At 42.7% G+C, this 19,922-nt stretch overlaps 1 protein-coding gene across 3 annotated transcripts in view; it reads left to right on the top strand.

Moving 5' to 3' along the window:
- The first annotated feature begins 4,874 nt into the window (after positions 1-4,874).
- Positions 4,875-19,922, top strand: part of RBM25 (RNA binding motif protein 25) — a 35,242-nt gene continuing 20,194 nt past the window's right edge. For 2 of the 3 annotated variants that reach the window (XM_064146947.1, XM_064146927.1), the window contains exons 1-4: positions 4,875-5,070; positions 15,039-15,159; positions 17,847-17,896; positions 19,683-19,853. In XM_064146947.1, the coding sequence (XP_064003017.1) occupies positions 15,054-15,159; positions 17,847-17,896; positions 19,683-19,853 (327 nt within the window). In that variant the 5' untranslated portion in view covers positions 4,875-5,070; positions 15,039-15,053. Of the gene's footprint in view, positions 5,071-13,554; positions 13,588-15,038; positions 15,160-17,846; positions 17,897-19,682; positions 19,854-19,922 lie in introns of those variants that run through there. The other variant, XM_064146936.1, reaches the window with a different exon arrangement.

Below are 19,922 nucleotides of genomic sequence, written 5' to 3'. Positions count from 1 at the left end.
GTTTGTTTGCCGCCCCGCGGCTGACCGACTCCCGGTGACGCCAGCGGGCCCTCCTACGGATGGGCGGGGCGCCCGGAGGGGCGTAAATAGCAGGTGCCTGAGGAATGAAACCCACATCCTTCCACCGCCTGGAGAACAACCAAGTGGCAGCTTCCAGGCTGCTAGGCCTGGCAATTAACTGGGTCATGGCATCTACCCAGTTCGCTTGTGCCACGCACGCATTTAAACGCAAAGTCTCGACAAGGAATGCCAGCAGTCACTGTAATTCTCACCCTTCTTTTTCATGACGATAGCTACAGTCAGTGGGTGAACTACTGCTGTTTAGTTAAGACTGCAGATGTGAAATAGAAGCACGTGCTTGCTTAAAAACTGGCAGATTCATGGTCAGAAATTGGAGCTGCTGGCATGGGGGGTGGATGCACGTCAAAGAAGCCCCACTACCTCAGCCAGCGATAGCTGCAGTGATTGTTGACTCGTAACACTGGCTGGGACAGTGTGATACAATGAGAAGTACACGGTATTTTACATTGGCTGCACGTGTATACGGAAGTATGTGCTTTAGATAATGTGCAAAATCTTTTGCATCACCATCACACAAATATTTTTCCTCAAGTAATCAAGAGGTTTTGGCTGGATGGTAATGATTACCTCAGTAGAGGAAGGAAAAGTGCTGTTTGCTTCAGTGGACTTTGCATGTTGATAAACATGGAACAGCATAAAGTGCCATTTTGTGGCTCCTTGGCTTGGGTGGATACAAGTAAGTTCAAGAGAAAGCCAAATTACAAAATCAAATTACATCCATGTAGACAGCAAGGAGTTTACCTTTTGTAAGGTGATTGTATTATCATTTCACAAAACTGAGTCAGCAGGACAAGTTACTGTGAAAACGAGGAACCAGTGAAGTTCCTAACACTACACACATTTGTTCTACTAGATTCTACTATATATGTATTTGTCTAGCTTGGCATATACATGGTTTATCAGTTTCTCTTCTATGCAGTATAGTGATGAATGACTGAAGATTGGCACAGTAACTGCCTTCCTTGTTTGTCTTTCATACTATGCATACTACAATGCATTTTCACTACTTTTCAGTAAAGATTAATCAAAAATAGTAACTAAATAGACCAACATCTAGAGAAGTGAACTCCTGACAAATCAAATGGCTTCAAAGTGGAAAAGATCCTAGTTGGTTTATATATTTAATACATATGAGGTAGAAATCTAACAGTGATAATCATGGGAAGCCAGGATTTTAAATCAGTAAGAGTCTGGCATCCAAAGGATCTTCCTCCAAGTCGATGTATTTAGAATGATGTGATAAAAGGAGTGATTAAAGGGTATGAGAATGAGAAGACAACTTTATTTGTGATGTTTTAAAAACACCCTTGAGAGCTACTTTTATTTAAAATATTACAAAAGTTATATTTAAAATATTACAAAAGTTCCACTAGTTGTTACTTTCTGTACAAAGCCCAGACTTTCAACCCCCCTTGGTTTCTTTCTTGTCTTAGAAAAAGTGCAGCACTACTCCTTTAGGAAAAGGCAGTGTAGATTTCTCTTTTAAATGCCCTTATAAACAAAAATTTGGTCTTGTTATAGTCAATAGTCAATTCCAGCTGTCCCTTGAAAATAAGTTTTACCAATTTCCCTGGGAGTAATAAAGTGTGTACTAAAAAGAGAAGAAATCCACAATGTTACAGGCTGGAAGCAACCTTTAAAGACCATCTAGTCCAACCCACAGAGTGGGCAGGAAGTAAAAATCCAGGAACCCAGCAGTCACAGTTTTATAACGGTTATACTACTTCACACCTATAGGAGGTCCTTTTCCCTCAGTGATTATGGAGCTGTGGCCTAGAACTCTGTCCCATGCATAAAACATTTTAAATGTCGCAAAGTCTAGAAACAATCTGGCCCCTGTACCCCGAGATGTTGCCTACCAAGTCTAGAATGATACACTGAAATGTGAAACAATCTGCAGCCATTAAAAGCACCTCTTAATTTTGTCCTTAATATTAGAAGCCACCTCCAGTGATCTTCTTCATTGGCTTGACAGTGAAACTCTGGAGTCTGCAGCAAGGAGCTGCGCTAAGTGAGATGTATCTGGAAAATAGGTGACATGGATAAGTTTAAATGTAAGTAATGCCAAAATGCAACGTGATGTAAAAACAGCTATTTTTACTGGATGCTCCTGCTGCTATTCATACTTGATTGGGATGGGGCACTGGAGGCTAAAATTCGTGACTTGTACAAGGAGAGTAATTACAAAATGGTCTATTTCATTGGCTGAACAAAACAAGATGAACATTTGAATTAGGCCACCCTTTGTAACAGTTTCTGTAAATAAAGGTTTGTTTCAGCAGTACAAGTGAGTTTGGATTTCACATTTCTTTTTCAAGCAGGTAGCAGCTTCAGTCTGAGAAAACAGCAAAGAAACTGGAAACACTGATGATTGTTATGATCTCTCTTTCCCTTCATTGTTGGGCAAGCTGCAAAACGAGTACCATTCTTACCTGCCTAGGTATGCTTAGAAACTATTTGAAATATTGACACAAGTCAATATTGCAGTAACTAAATTTGGTTTAGTTGAAGGGAGATAGAGAGGCTGCACGAAATAGGTCATAATTAACGGAAAACAGAAATGTTGTTTCTGATAGAGGAAAGGATTTCATTCCATTTTCTAAGAATCTCTTAAATCTGCTCCTGCTGAGAGATCTGGAGAAAAGAAGTTTCAGGGAAGACCTTACTGCTCACTACAACTACCTGAAAGGAGGGTGCAGAGAGGTGGGGGTCAATCTGTTAATAAGTGATAGAACAAGAGGAAATGGCCCCAAGTTGCGCCAAAACAAACTTAAATTGGGTATTATGACCATCCCTGGAGGTATTTCAGAGTCTGGCAGATGTAGTGCTTAGGGATATGGTTTAATCAAGGACTTGTCAATTTTAGGCTAATGATTGATCCTGATCTTAAAGGTCTTTTACAATCTGGGCAATTCTTTGACCCTGTGATTTACCTGTGCACATCATCTTGTGAAGCAAGCTGATGAAGAGAACTTTAGTTCACACTCAGTTGTTCACTGTTCAGTAGTACATATGACAACAGTAAGATTTAATCTGCTTTGTACTGAAGAAACCCATTTGCTTTCAGTGTTTCTCTTGCCAATGAAGGTGGAAAAGACTGTCATTTTACTCTCCTAGCTTGAACACCTAACACAGAACCACAGAATGTTACAGGCTGGAAGCAACCTTTAAAGACCATCTAGTCCAACCCACAGAATCACAGAATGGCAAATGTAATATAGAGATATTAAGAAGTTAATATCTCTATATTATATACAGTAGGAAATGTACCATAGAGATATTAAGATTTTTTTTTTCACTACCTGATCCAAAATGTTTTTAAAAAGCCTTGTGAACATATGCTCATGTTGTGGTTTACCTCATAATCATCTGTAAGATCACCTTCCCTCCATTCACAGTCACTTCCTCTTTCCATTTGTAATTGCTTGTCATCATTGTGGTAGACAAAGCAATTACTGTCTCTCACATGTAATGTTGGGGTGAACTGTGTATTTTAAATTGTCTTTTAATGTAGTCTAAAAGCTGGAAGTAGGTCAGGAAAACTACCTGTTGTAGCCCACAGCTAGGCCCAACTGCTTTATAGCACAAGTGATGTCTTTTTGCTGAGCATATGGCTACCAAAGGTATCAGTGTTTGCTCTTTTTGCTCTGTAAATCCTTAGGGTTTTTTTCAGCAGAGACACAGCCTTCCATGAATGCCAACCAGATCCTGGGCTGCATGGCCAGCAGGCCTGCTCTGCTGAGACCCCACTCTGGAGTCTTCAGCACAGGAAATATACAACCTGCTGGAGCAGATTCAGAGTAGGCCACAAAAAATGCTGTATCAGCTCAAACACCTTTGCTACCACAAAAGGCTGAGAGATTTGGGATTGTTCAGCCTGGAAAAGAGTAGTTTCCAGGAGACCTTTATAGCAGCCATTCAATTAGGACTTTTAAGAAAGACAAGGATAGTCTTTTTAGCAGGGCCTGTTGTGACAGGACAAGAGGCAACAGTTTTAAATTAAGAGAGGGAAGATTTAGATCAGATAAAAGAAAAACAATTTTTACAAGGGGGACGCTGAAACACTGTCAGAAGTTGCTCAGAAAGATGGTAGACGCCCCTTCCCTAGAAGCATTCAAGGGCAGGTTGTACAGAGCTCTCCGCAACCTGATCTACTTGAAGATGTCCCTGATCACTGCAGGGGGGTTGGGCTAAATGACCTTTAAAGGTCATTTTAAATTCAAACCATTCTGTGATTCCCTACCTTTATACCAACTGACTGCTAAGACTGCCTTTTGATTTAGTTTTTTATCCCTTAAAACTTACTAAACACAGCTAAAACACGTCCTCCCTTCTCAAACACAGCCTGTTAAAAGCATTGGCCGTATTTCGCATACGGCTGTGCCTGCAGGTACGGCCTGCACCTACCACTGCGGCAGCTGGGTCGCAGCTAAGCCTGGATCGGAAGCGAGGCAGCGGGAAATGGATACCCGAGGGATACCGGCCAGGAGAGGAGCCAAAGCTAGCCCACGGCGGGAGACTTTCCAGGGTCTTCAAGCACCCACGCCGCAGCAGCCAGGTGCCCTGAGCAACGCTATCTGACCTCAAGATGGCGAAGCCCCGGCCTGGGTCAAAACACGGCGTCGCCTGACCCCAGCAAAGACGGCGGCAGCCTGGATGCCTTTTCCCTCTACCCTTCTAGCCGCTGCCGCTCTATGGTTAGGCAGGCTATTGTGTGGACGCGAAGCGAGAGGGCGCTCTAGCACTCCGCCTCTATGGTCGCGCAGCGCGGTGCAAGTCGGGCCTCTGACGGAGGGGGCGGGTCACATGACCCCGCGCAGCGCGGCGGTGGTGTCTCGGCGCGGTGTGTTCGCGGCCTAGCAGTGTCCCGGCGCTTCCCGGCCGCGCCTCAGGCAGCCAAGCGGCGTTCTTCCGCACCATCCCCAACCCGCGCAGCTCGGAGGGGCCGCGGCGGCGCTCCGGAAGCGGCTTCTGCTCCGCAGCGAAGGGGTGAGGAGCGAGGGGCTGTGGGAGGATGAGGGGGAGGGAAGACAGCGGCCGCGCGACGGCCGCCTTCTGCCTGCTGAGAGGAGGCGCAGCCGGGGCCGGGCCGAGGCCGCTCTTCGGCGCCTTCGCGTTCCGGGCCGTGGCAGGCGGCAGCGCCCTCTCGCTGGCTGCGGCCCGCGGGGAGGCGGCGTTGGCCAAGTGGTGGGGGAAGCGGAGAGCGCCCTCGGGGAGGTGCTCGCTGCAGCGGCGTAGTGTGTGGCGCGGGGCCTTTCGCTTCCTCTCCTAGCCAGAAGACTTGAGAGTCCCTTCCGCCTCTCGGCGGCGCGGCGGGCTGCGGGCCCCGGTGGGCGGGGCGGCGGGTGTCTCCGTGGAAGGCGGGAGGAGCTCATCTCACGCTCGGGACGAAGCCTAGCGCCTTTAGGGCGGGAGCGGACGAACCTGCGGCGGAGCTTTGCCGTGGCCCGAAACTGCTCCCTAGCCGGCACCAGACCGCCACTGGCCACGAGTGAGAAAATGGATCGTGCGAGGAAGCTAGGTTTTTTTCGACAGTATCGCGGTAGGGGAGTTCCTGTCCTTTAGTGCGGATTGGAGGGAGCCGTCTTAATACACGTGTTAACAGCTTGTGTGTAAAAGAATCTGCTTCATCCCTGCTAGTAGCAGTTGTGTGTACATCGGCGTGTTGTTCACATGTCTTTTTACATTATAGAAAGCAGCGTTTGTCTTATCTGAAAGACAGGGAATGCCCCTGACATGTGCTTCTAGGAAGTGAACCCTTAAAGCTGTGTAACTGTTCAGATGAAACTGCAAATGGATTTTTAGTAATTTTTATGTGGGGCAGATATTACATCAGCACTGGGGGAAGATGATCCAGAATAAAGTCAAAGAGTAGGACAATTTCTTGCTTTCTATGTAGAAGAATGGCACAGTGCTTCACTTTTCTCTGCTTCTGCCTCCCAAGTGCTAACTCACATAAATGCTGCAATGCCACATCCATGGTTGTGTTTGGTAGAGTGTTAATAGCAAAATTAGAGTCGATGGTCACTTTGTATGTGTGCACAGGAACAGAATTAGGAACTAAGTCAAAGTTCTGGTGATGCACTTAAAGCCTTGGTTGAAGGGTTTTTGGAACTAGGCATTGGTTTGGGTAAGCATGTTGCTTTTTGGGTTGCTTCACCATAAGAGTATGAGATGCAACTTATTCTGTGGTAATTGAGCTAACACTTTCTAGATCACCTTTGAAAACCAAACTTGAGTGGAATAAATGCACAAACCAGGCTTGAGCCAGAGGAACAGCCCTAAGGAGATGTGTAATCTATTTTATTTTTGCATGTATCTGCTGTATTTGCCGTTGATGTTTAGCTGGCAGGCAGTTTTGGAGGAAACTTTAGGGCTCTGTGAAAAAGTGAATGTTTTCACTGACACAGTCCAGTTGGAGCTCTTTTGGGATTTGTGTGTGGGTTTTGGTGGGATTTGTGATGGTGGTGGTGGTGGGTTTTTTTGGTTTGATTTTGGGATTTGTTTGTTTTTTAAATGAGAGGAGCAATATAAGGAGCATCTGTGAGGTTAATTATTTTTATAACTTCTTAAAAAATGATCCATTATGTAGAGCCTGATGTAAAACCCTGTGTGGTAGTTCTGACTTTTAATAGTTTGGTTTATTACATGCGTTTTCTCCAGCTGCTTCTGAAAATGCCTGTGTTGCTCAGCTGCACGCATCATAGGACACAAAATGTATAAAATATTTTGTTCTAAATTGGAGGAAATTATTTCACACTCAATGTTGCCGCTTAGATGCTGACATTAGAATCAATGCTAAAACACTTTACCATTCTTAATAAAAATTACTCTAATGTGTGAAATATTTCCTACGAAAACATTTCAGTAAAACATAACATGCAGATCAAGTATCTTGGTATAACAGCTCTTGACCCAGAGTGTTACTGAACAGCACATTACTTATACCTGTGGATTTTGTCAGATAATCATCTAAGTGCTAAGATTATAGTCAAAGAGCTGTTCATTAAAAAAGAAAAATTCCAAACAATATTTGCACTTACTGCTCCCTTCTTTGAGGGACTTACTTGCACACCTGTTTTGTTTGACACAATCTGGACTAAAGGTTCAAATTCTTTGCGGGGCAGAAGAATTGTGTTGAGAAAATGCTGCAGATAAATTAAAATCAGACAGAATGAAATCAAGCTAGATCAGCCATCCCATCACTCTGTTATGTACTCTTAAAACCCATTAAGTTTGTTTAGGCATTAAAACTTAATTATTTTTACAATTAATTTTAAGTTTTACTGTAGTGGCAGCTCAGCAGCAAGTATTCCATTTGTTTCATAGGGAACCTGTTTCAAAAAATAGTTTAAGAACTTTGCAGATTATTAAATAAAAAGTTACACAGTGTAAACACAAAGATACTAAGGAGACTAATCCCAGGGCACTGATAGAATTATGCTGGTCATAGTGGGTGATGCAACCAGTGATTTTTATTAAACTTACATTCTGTTTATGACATATCTTAACTTTTTTTAAGGAGTAAAAAAAGGCTTAAGATACTGTGGTTTTTTTCTTTTTTTGTTTGTTTGGGTTTGGGTTTTATTTTCAAAAAGCCCATAAAATATGAGCAGTGCAGCCAGGCCAGCATGATCTTCAAATATAGTCAGTCTCTTCTTATGAGGACTTTTGAGAATCAGAGATAATAAATAAGCATGGTACAGCAACGTCTGAGTGACAGTGCCCATTGTTTCATGACGATTCTCAGTTCTGCATGGCCCAGGATTCTCTTGGAGCAGCCCTGTGCAGTCATTTAGTTGTGTGTCAGAGCCAGCATGCTTATGATGGCCAGAGCTCTGCCCTAGCAAGAGTAGCACTGAGACAGTTAACAAGTCTCAGTGGGTTTTAACAAACCTTACAACCACGTGAACATCCCTGTAGTCTCTCCAAGTTTCATAGGATTGGTGCTATTGGCTCAGCACGATGTTTGGCTCCACAGGACTTAGGAGAGCAGCATAAGAAACCAACTGAACTCCTCCTAGGCCAAAGTTGAACCTGGGATATTATAGATGTGTTTGTGTGGTGCTTGCTTTGGTTAATAGTTTGGACTGCTTCTAAGCTTACTCTAAACAGACTTAACTTAGATGTTTTGCCATTCTTAACATCATTAATAGGCAGCTTACAAAGACTGTCTCAGATCTGATAAAGTGTGCATGTGCAGTACTGTGGTTAATTTGGACCAGGAGTGTGAAGAAAGTTGCAATCATCCTCACTTGAAAAACCTTTGTTTTCACATTGGTTTGCACTATTGGAGTGGATGAAGTGGAATAATTTTGGATGAAAATGTATTGAAAAATTAACTCCTGCCTGCAAAGAGGCATTTTTTTTTCCAGTGGAACAGTCCTTCCCAATATATGTAGTGTGGACATTGGGGCCTCAATTCCATTTGATTTACTTAACAGACCCACTCCTGTTGTACCGTTCTGCTTGCTGGCACAGACATAGACTAAATAGGCTTCAATTTGAGTCAGAGGCCTGACACAGATGCCTCATTTTAGGGGCTGAGAATGTTGTCATTTCAGTATTTTGCATGGTGTCAGGCCAGATGCTCCACTGGTTTCCTTACACCTGTATCTTTGTGCCCACAGTAGCATTCACACTAATGAATCTCTTTGAGCTAGTTAAAAGGCAGCTATCCATTTTACTTGAAGTAATACTTTCATAAGTCATCTGAGTTTTTAAAAATATCTCAGGGCCATTGAGTTCCTTGCTCACATGTTTGAAAATATGGGTGTGGGGGGGGAATGTTGATTTTTACTATACACAACCCTGAAACCACAAAGATCAGCCACTTTTCACTGATCTCTACTGGCAAAGCAGTAGGACAGTGCAGAGAAGTGCATGATACTGTTCTAGGAATTTCTGCAAGTGTATTCTACATAGACACAGATTAGCATTTCTTAACTTTCCGTACCCAACCCTTGTTTTATAGGTGCTTATAAATGTGATGACAAAGGCCCCTGTGACTTGAAAAAGTATGTTTCTGTGTGTTCCCCAGCTGCTGACAGAAAAAAGCGTTCCCTTCATTGTAGTATCTTGTCCGTTTCTCTCACTTCACCAGTGAGCAGTTTCAGTCTTGGTATCTGCTGATCCTCACATTTTTCATAAGGGGAACAACTGTTTTCTCTGCCAGCTTCACATTGGTTATTAGGTGCAGTAGTGAGAGAGAGCAGGCTTTCTTTAATTCCAGTGTTGTTCTTCAGTGTCACAGACAGCAGAAGTGCTAGGACTGGTCTGTGCAAAGATTAAGTCATTAACAGGGCAACTTTCTAGCTACTGGGAAAACAACTGTACAAATACGGAATATGGAGTGCTGCAAGTTAAATGGATTGTTGGAGCTCTGCAGGTAAGCGTGTTTTGTTTCAGCTGACTAGAAGATTGAAAGGCTAAGTTTGATCTGCTCTTACGATGTTCTTTTCATGCAGTAACAGTTTGTTGACTTTTGTGTTTTGTTTTTTTTTAAGTTTGAACAAAACAAAAAACATTTATTTGCCAGTGCACATGGGTAACATCCATCAAGAATACTATGTTTCAACATCTTTTAATTAAAAGAACTGTTTCGCCTCTTAGTCTCTAGGGTTGTTTCGGGTTTTTTTGAGCTTCTCTAAAATAGTGTTGCAGATGAAGTGCTTATCAGAGAGAAGAGACTGCACCTAGGCAGCCTGGAAAATTACTTCCTCTATCGGCAGTTTAGGTTTTTAATATTTCTTTTAAAGTGTAGCAGACACTAGTGTCTGGTGGACCTCAGCTAGTGTAGCACTGCTACTGCTTGTTTAGAACCATCTCAGATCCAGTAGCTTGTTGCTTTACCATCCTGCCCCAGAAAAGCTTTGAATTTTGTCCAGTTGTCTGTTGGCTTGCAATACCAATAAGGACCAAGAGACTTGAAAAAAAAAATCATCTGGCTTTCCTGGGATTGTTGACTGGTGGGATTTTTGGTGAAGAAGTTTGGAATACTGATACTGAAATTGATAAGGGAGTTCTGTTCCCTTCTACAGAATCCAGGTTTCACATTCTAGAGAATGTTGGCTGATGTGCATATAGTTGGAAGAGACAATAAACAATGTTCTTAAAAATGTTTTGGTGGTACTTTTGCTGCTTTTCTTTGCCTATTCAGTTTGACACAGGAGCGTTTATCTTTTCTTCTGGTGAGATGTAGATGAATGCCCTGCGAGGTGAATAAATGCCGTCATCACAAACCTCATGTGACTGATATTGGTGTAAATAGGTCTTTGAGGGTCATATATGTGTTCTAATACTGGAGTAATTAAGTTCTGATGTTCAGAGGTATTACCAAATTCCCTTTGGGTTCCCCCCCTCTAGTCCACTATAAACGTTTATCTCATAGAATCATAGAATGGTTTAGGCTTGATGGAACCTTCAGAGGTGTGTGCTTACTTCAGTGGGGGCTGAACTGGATGACCTTTGGAAGGGACCTCTGGAAATAATCTAGTCCAACCCTGCTGCAGTCAGCAGGAACATACTCCACTGGATCAGGTTGCTCAAAGTCTTGTCTAGCCTGACTTTGAGTATTTCCAGGGATGAGACCTTAACTACCTCCCTGGACAACCTGTTCCAATGTTCTCCCACCCTCATGGTAAAGAACATGTTCCTAACATCCAATCTAGATCTGCTTTTCTCTAATTTAAAGCCATTGTCCCTTGTCCATCACTACAGTCTCCAGTCTTCTCGCAGACCTGCTTCGGGTAGTGGAAGTCTTAGGTCTCCCTGGAGCCTTCTCTTCTCCAGGCTGAACAGTTTTTCTTGTGTGTTCAGTGCCAGGAGACTGGGAAAAGCTTCTATTAATTACAGAATCATAGATTTGGAAGGGACCTCTGGAGTTCATGTAGTCCAACTGCTGTGCTAATACATGTTTACCTGAAGAGGTTTCACAGGAACACATTCAGGTGAATTTTGAGTCTCTCCAAAAGGGAGGAGACCCCACAGCCTGTTTTAGTGCTCTGTCACCTGCAAAGTAAAGTTTTTCCTTCAGATGGAACTTGCTTGTGTTCTAGTTTGTGCCCATTGCCCCTTATCCTGCCATTGAGCAACACTTAAAAGAGTTTGTTCCCATCCTCTTTGATATTCACCCTTTAGATACTGATATGGAGTAAGATCCTTTGACTTCTCATAAAGCTAAGCAGCCCCAGGTCTTTTAGCCTCTCCTTATAAGAAGGGTGGTCCAGTCATCATCTTTGTAGCCTCCACTGGGCTGTCTTCAGTAGTTTCTTGTCTCTCTTGAATGGAGGAGCCCAAAACAGGACCCAGTGCTTGAGAGGCAGCCTCACTAGAGCAGGAGGAAAATCTCCTTTGACCTATTAGCCAGACTTTTCTTAATGCACTCCAGCATACCACTGGCTTCTCGGTCATGAGGACGCATTGCTGGCTCGTGGTTAACTTGACCACCAGGACCTTCTTCTTGAAGCTTTCCTTTTGCTACTGATGTACTTGAAGAAGCACTTGTCCTTGGACATGCCTTGCCAGATTTAATTCTAAGTGGGCTTTCATTATTACATCTGTACATATTCTAGCAATGTTTCTATATTCCTCCCAGGTGGTGAGCCCATTTTTTCACATTATATAAACTTACTCCATTTAAGTTTTCCCAGAAGTTTCTTGCTCATCCATGCAGGCTTCCTGCCTCCTCTGCTTTATTTCTTACTCATGGACATGTACCAACTTTGATTCTGGAGAAGGCTGTGCTTGAATATTAACCGTCTCTCTTTGGTCTCCTTGCCTTCTCTCCCTTCTAGAGCCCTAACCTCAGGAATTTGTAGGTCTTTGGAGAAGCCCAAAACAGCTTTCCTGAAGTCTAGGGTTGTAATCCTACTTAGTCTTCTGCTGCTTCTTCACATGATCATGAACTCTCACCATCTTATGTTTACTGCAGTCAAAGCCTGTCCCCAACCTTCGCATCCTCAACCAGACCTTCTTAGCACAAAGTCCAGCAGCACACCTTTCCTTGTTGACTCCACCACCTGTGCCAGAAAGTTAGGACCAGAGCTCTACAGAAACCTAGACAGTGTGTGCCTTTCCAGAAAATGCCAGGGTGGATGAAGTCCCTTGTGAGAGCCAGGACTACTTTCATCTCTTTGCAGAAGGCCTCCTTGTCTTCCTGATCTAGTGGCCTGTAGTAACTGCATCATTCATAATTAAGCTGCCTGTTAATTCTTAATCATAAGATCTTGATTTGTTCTTTGGCCCCACCTAGGCAGAGCTTGGTACATTCCAGTTGCTGTCTCTCATAAAGAGCAGTTCCACTACTACCTTGCCTTGCTGATCTTCCTTTCATAAAAAATATATAACCATAACAGCATTCCAGTTGCATGAGCCATCTCACCATGTCTCTGTAATTGCAATGAAATGGTGTCCCTGCCACCGCACACACATCTGAAGGACTTCCTGTTTGTCCTCCCTACTGCTGAACAGGCATTTCAGAGAGGTGATTGAGTACGCAGGCTTCCATGGAGGGAGTGCAAGAGTACCCACCATAGCCATTACCAAGGTTGGCCTTCTGGATTTCATCATGGAAGGCCAGCTAAGGAAGATCGATCAGTGCTCTGATTGTCCTGGCTTATTCCCCATTTGGATGGGATAGTGTGAGTGGCATTTTGGAAACTGACCCCCAAATCCTTCAGTTTAGCCAGCTTCACAAAGTTGGACAGCCGGTTGCCAAAGACTGCCTTTTGTCTTCCTTTCCTCCCTAGTCATCAAACATGGTTTTGTTACCATAAAAGCCAAATTCCTTGTGATGGCAGCAGTCACAAAGCTATAGGTTGATAAGGGTATCTATTTCTGGCTGCCTCTTTTCTTGTGAAATGGAGGGAAAAGTATCTTGGGCACCAGCACTCTTCACTTGCACTCCCAGGTCGTTGTAGTTGTCCTTGATTCTGCTCAGGTTCTGGCTCATGATCAAATGGAAGAGAAATAGCAGGTGGTAGTAGGTGCTCCTGACAAGTTATGGCAGCCTTTCTGCAATGTCTTGGACCTTGGCTTCTGGGAGGCAACAGACCTCTTGTGACTCCCTGTCAGGTCAGCAGATGAATGCTTCAGTGCCCTTTAACAGTCACCCAGTGTGAGCACTTGTTCTTTCTTTTTGTGGTGTCTGCTGCCTGCTGCTGTTGCAGTTTCTTCACAGACTCTGCTTATGGCTCCCCATAGTTGTCAAAGCTTTGTATCTGGTTTTGTGGTGATGTTAGGGGGTGGAGATAGAGTCCTGCTTTCGTGGGTCACCAGGGTCCAAGGTGCCACATTCTCAGTGTCGTCCACTACAGAAAGATATTTATGAAACCACCTGTCTTTGCCTTAGCTTCTTTAATCCTGCAGAGCTTATTGCAACTTGGCCACCTGAGATACCAGATCCTCACACTGTCCATACCTTTTGCAGATAATTGCCTCATCTCCAGCAGAAGGCTCTAGGCACTTGCTGCAGCCAGCCACTTGTACTGGAGCCTCATTTACCAGGTCTGTATGTCTGGACATTGATCAGACATCTCAGGGCCTTTCTCCACTGTCTAGTTGATTGGACAGGGCTGGGCGATAGGTTGGACTGGATGATCTTGGGGGTCTCTTCCAACCTGATTGATTCTATGATTCAGTGCTGGGTTTAACCCTGAGGCAAGTGCCCATCATTTTAGCAGAGACTTAACAGCATTCTTGTGCCGTGGACTCACGAGCAGGGACCCTCTCACACAAACTTCGGTACCATGCCCTGCTCACTGATGCTCTCCAGGGCCTTTTAAATGTGGTTGCCTTGACAGTGGCGACTGCATCAGCCTCCTTGCCAGAGCTGTAGGCTCTGCGCCCTTGGCTCTGGGAATGCCCTCCGTCAGTTTTGGCTCCTGGTAGTCTGTTTGGAAACCAGTGGCAGTGAAGTTGTGATGCTGCTGCCTGTAAAGCAGCCTCTACAATCCATTGAGAAATGGGGATGTTTGCCCAGGCAGCCAACTGGAGTATTTTGTTTTGTGATGTGGTGTCTTTGTGAAGCACATCCACATGGTCCCATGTGTTGGAAGTACTCCCTCAGAGCAGTGTGAATGTACCTGTACACTCAGCAGTAATATTAATGACCAGTCAGGGTTTCTTTAGAATTGAGGACCAACCGTTCTTGAAGATTTGACCACATAAGGTTGCTGAAATAGTTTTGGAAGCAAGAATACATATCTCGTTTTTTGTGTTGAGTGATCTTTTTCATTTTTGGGTGGTGACTGCTACAGGGTCAGTAATACACACATGATAACAAACATCTGAGTAGCAAAGAATGTTGAAATAATCTTTACATTCTGTGGCAGCAAATTGACTCTCAGCTCATGGGCTATCATCTAAATTGAGCTCTAGAAGACATGTGAACTGGGAAGTTAAAAATAGATCAGAGATCTTTTTTTCCAAGCTTTTAACTATCTCTGTGCTGGAATGTGTGGGTGCCCCAGTGTCATCTTAAATACAGTTCCTGTTAATGCTGAGCATGGAGATGTCCAGCTTCTTCCTCTCGTCCCACAGTTGTATCATGTGTGATACTTTCTTGTACAAGCAAACAACTTGCCATATTGAAAGTGGATTCTAAGATTACTTCTGTTTTCAGAAACTGCAAAGATAGCTTTATTTTAAAGAAACTCTGCAAACTTCAGATGCTGTTTAATTCACACTCCTTGTAAACCATTGGCATGAGCAGCCAAGTACATTCCTCTCTTTTTCATTTCATTCTGAAGCACTTTCATAGAAGCACTGGTTTTCATTGTGAAAGAAGACTTCAACTAGATTAATAACTGACCCTCTTTTTCACTAATTGAATATCTGTAGTTGAATATCTGTGTAAAGATTTAAAATCGTTATGGACACTTGACCGCTTGCACTCATTTTATAATTCATGTTTTGGAGATGACTGGTACAAGTTTGCATTTCTCTCTTTTTGACAGATTGTGGCGGGAAGAATGTCTTTTCCACCTCATTTGAATCGCCCTCCAATGGGAATCCCAACGCTTCCCCCTGGGATCCCACCTCCACAGTTCCCTGGCTTTCCTCCACCTGTACCTCCTGGTAAGTTATGTTAGTATATGGAAGTCTTGTAGAAATAAATTTCCTTTCATTGTTCTGAATTGTATTAACAATACATGTTACTGACTCTCGACGTGTTTTGATGGCTCTGATATGTGTACGTTTCAGTGGAGTTTCTGGTTTACCCATGGATCTTGTTGTGTGAGGAAGATCCTTTTAGGTTCCTGAAAGCTGCTTAATTTTGACCAGAAATCAGATCATGAGAGAATGCTGGACTTTGTAGTGTACCTTTTTTTCAAAACCAAAGCTAGGTGATGATTTTTGCTAGCGTTAGGTATTGTGAGAGTCATTGTTTTTAAGTACAAATCTGTTCTTGTTTTCTGCTTCTTACATGCTTTCCTTCACTTAAGTTTTAAAGTCACTGCTACATTCTTCATTCCCTCTAAACTTCCTAAAATTAATGCCACTTCTTTATTTCATGCATCTGTAAAATCTACCTCTATTTTTTTTGTATTGAGGCTTTAATTCGTTGGTCTGGACCACAGAGCAAGTGGGAGAGGGGAGTACATCAAAGAATTTCCTCTTTAAAATTTATCACAAGGGCTGCAGAAAGTAACTTCTGTCTATAATATTAAGCAGTGTTGTGCACAAGTGTTGCGCACAGTAACAGCATTAAAAAAAACAGATGGACGAACTTGGGAATGGTTTGTGCACATCTATTCATCAGGATAATCCTCCCTTACATTAATTTTGCTTAATTTTGTTTCCCCTGAGATCCATGAAATGTTATCTGTTTTCTGCTAAAGGCAGAGCTCCTAATTAGGTAGTGTTCTGCCATCCAAAAGTGAGGTTAAATTTCAAACCCATATCTCTTACTTTTGGTAGCTGCAGTTCATATATACTAGTGTGAAAAACATCAGGTACTTTTCAGAATAGCTTTCAGAAGAATATTTCACAATGCCTGATAGTAGTTTTTGCTCTGAACACTTGCTTCTTAATATGTGTGGCAAAGATCTGTGTTTACTGTAATTTTTTCCGGACCTGTTATTCATGGGTTTTTTTGGGTTTGGTTATTTTTTAAGTTACTGTCCATCTCTTCTTTCACCTACTGCACCAAACTGGAGAAGTTTGTTAACCAGTGTCAAATGTTATTTTATGTCTGTCTTTAAACTCATTGGCTACTTAGTGTCCCCCTTTTGCCTCCATTCTGAAGTGGGAGTTGGGTCAGTTGTGTTTACTGTTTTGTACATCTCAGCCACGTTCCATGCCTTGCAAGCCTCCACATTGGAAGAGTCTTGGAGTGTGGTCTTTCATAGTAAAGCAGCTACTTCAATGCTTAAGCCATGTAGTTGCTTTTCTCCAAGGCTGCATGTTGGTCTTGGATTGCAGAGACCAGCTCTGTAGGTAGTAGTCAAGCTCTAGGTGCACCAGGTTTTTGTATAGTAGCTAAATGGTGCCTGTGGTCTTCATCATCAGTATGTTTGCTGGTGATTCCCTACGTTTTAGTGGAATTTATTTGCTTCTGCACACTGGGCTGATAATTTTGGAGAACTGTCAGTGGTAACACAAATGTCTTTATTGAGTTGTAAATTTAAAACCCAGGTTGAACACCATGGTTAGTGATAGTTATAATACCTGCAGGGCTGCACAACCAGAGATTTGTCTTGCAGTATTATACTGCAGCCTGTGAAATGCCATGGTATATCAAAACTGAGAGCATGGGAGAGCAGCACAGTCTTCGATTCTCTGAGCAGTCTGGAGGGATAGGAGGCAGTTTGATTTCAGTATGAAGGGACTGAAGAAGAGGATTGATGGAGAAAGTAGATGATGGAATCACAGAAGAAACAGAAGGGGGGAGGAGAAAGATGGAGAAGAGTGCCTGAGGAGAGATTTGTTTCAGGAATAAGCTCTGGATAAAGTAGGGGAACAAGTCCAGAGAAGTTTGGTAGGGTTTTGTAATACACTAGTAAGGGAGATGGGGGGGAAATTGTTTGTAGTGTGAAAAAAAGAGATATAGAGTCACTGACAAGTATTTATTTGAGGAGCATGAAATTTAGGGCATTTTTTTCTTGAGTCTAAGTGTCTTTACTGACCAACAAATAGTTCTGAAATCCATTCAGTTAATATCTTTAACTTTCTCTAGCAGCTGGCATGGAAAGACTAACAGGCTTTGTGACATTCAGATAGCGGCTCTTGTGATAGTACTTAATGCTACCAGTGAATTTGGTAGAGGGAAAGGGAATATTGCATGGTTTCACCCTGATTAAATATTGTTTTAAATTGTTCTGGAGACTGCCAAGTCCAAGTATTCAGCAGATAGGGAGCTTCTGGATTGAGGTTTTCTGTGCTGCCTTTACTAAGCTGTTCCATAAATAGTAACATGAAGCTTGGTGGTATTATCTGTAGGACCTCTTTCTTACACTGTGTGCACAATTGATTGTGCTGTGAGAACTGAGCAAGATAGGAACGAGATTATGATCCTCTGGTTTCAGTATTCTTTGAAAATAGATTTGTGACAAAATCAAAATGGTAATAAGTTAAATGTGTCCAGAGTGCACATGGTGTGTTAGTATGCTCAGGCTGTGTTCGAATGCTTAAGAATCACCACAAATCACTACTATGAAATTCTGATTTGAGCAAAACTGCTGTTTGGTTTGGAAATCACATCTATCTTCAGTTCATCAGTATCTCAACAAAACAAACTAATGTTAGTGTCTTGTTTTTCTCAGGGACCCCTATGATTCCTGTACCAATGGGCATTATGGCTCCAGCTCCAACTGTAAGTATTACAGTGGGGGTGAGGTGGTGGCAAAATAAAATGGAAAGTAAAATTTGGTAGATGTCAGCAAGGTTGACAAGGATCTATTATATCAGAATCTGTACCGTGAAACAAAATGCTTCACTTCAGATGCAGCTGCTATGCAGACACTATGCTAATTGTTTACCTAGACAGCTTACCGTAATGTCTAGAGCTTCTGGCTGCAAAGGTGGAGGAATTACTGTTCTCAGAAGTAGATGTACATCTCAAATACAGTGACTTAGGCTTTGCCTTCAGGTCATGCATAGTCTTCCTGTGCAGTACTTTTAGATTCCAGGTATCTTGCTTTTCAGTTTGCTGGCCTAAGAAAGTATTCTGGAGACATCAGCTCCAGAATAAGGCCATCATGCAGCGCTGCTGAGTTGGCCAGGAAGATGTGCATTGAAAAGCTTACAAATGAGCTCTCTTTCCCCATATTACAGGGGAAGGAATAGTTGCATGTAATATGCATCTATGGAAGAGCATATGAGAGAAAGCTCTCTTTGTCTTACAAGTTGGAGAAAAGTTTATGATTTATGGGGCAGAAAAAAAGTGCTCTTTCAAATCTTATGGTTATTTCTTGGCTTCAAGGTGAATTACCATTTCTGTCATTTTGCTTAATTGGAATGTTCCCAAAACACTGACTTTCTTGTGAGCTTATATCCTGTTACAGGAGGGTCTGTTCATGGTAACAGATGTATTTAAGACCAAGATACCAGCACAAATGTATTACTTGGTTTTCTGATTAAAGTAATTGGTTTTTTAAATGACACTTTTAGAAGCGTATTTTGAGCAGGACGACCCAGTGCACATGTACTGTTAAATCTTAGGTGAAAGGAAAGAGGTGCAGCAGAGAGGTTTTGAGTTGTGTGTTGACTAAATAAAGCAGTAGTGTTTTCACTGTGTGAAAGCCTTAAGACCTGTCATGTGTCTGTTGAAGCCTTTCAAGTCAGAGTTGCTTTTCTATTTGCAGCTTGCTTTGTGTACAGTTAGGTGAGGTGCTTCAGCTTCCAGTGATGCCAGTGCTGCAAATTAGTTACTTGTAGAAGAGATAATACGTAATGTTACTGTGTATTTGGCCCAAAGAAGGGCAAGAAAGCTGGTGAAGGGCCTGAAGTACAAGTCCGATGAGGAATAGCTGAGAGAACTGGGACTGTTTCGCCTACTGAAGAGCAGACTGAGGGGAAACCATACAACTCTCTACAACTACTTGAAAGGAGGTTGTAGTGATGTTGGAAGTTGGTCTCTTCTCCCTAGTATCGAGTGATAGGACAAGAGCAAATTACCTGAAGTTGTGCCAGAGGAGATTTGGGTTGAATACTAATAAAAACCTCTTTACTGAAAGAGCGGTCAGGCGCTGGAACAGGATGCCCAGGCAGGTGATGGAGTCACCATCCCTGGAGGTGTTTAAAACATACGTAGATATTGCAGTTTGGGATGTGGTTTAATGGTTATGGTGATGTTAGGTTTACAGTTGGACTCAGTGGTCTTAGAGGTCTTTTCCAACTGAAACAAATGTGTTATTCTGTATGTTTGCCTTGAGATCAGGTGTGCTGTTTTTTTCTGCATTTGCTAGAAAATGTCAATCTCTGTCGTGTAAAGTCATAATGCCTGAACCACTTATTGGTGTCTTGCTCCATAAGCCTAAGGTTTGTATAGAGATGTCATTTTGAAATACATGTATATTCCTGACTCTCTTGTCTTACAGATTTAAGCAAAAAGACAACCTCCCACCACTTCATTTTACATCCTCTGCTGTTCTTTCTAGGTGTTAGTTCCTACCACAGTGTCTATGGTTGGAAAACATTTGGGAGTCAGGAAAGATCATCCTGGCTTAAAGAACAAAGAAAATGATGAAAACAGCGGTCCCACTACCACCGTTTTTGTAGGCAACATTTCAGAGAAGGCTTCAGACATGCTCATACGGCAGCTTCTAGCAGTAAGTACAGTGGACCACTTGCTAAGTTTCAACCTTGTCTGATGGATAAAGTAATAACCCATGTTCCAC

This window comes from Pogoniulus pusillus, chromosome 1, assembly GCF_015220805.1.
Source record: "Pogoniulus pusillus isolate bPogPus1 chromosome 1, bPogPus1.pri, whole genome shotgun sequence".
Classification (NCBI taxonomy): Eukaryota; Metazoa; Chordata; class Aves; order Piciformes; family Lybiidae; genus Pogoniulus; species Pogoniulus pusillus.
This window is presented reverse-complemented; position numbering and strand designations above follow the sequence as displayed.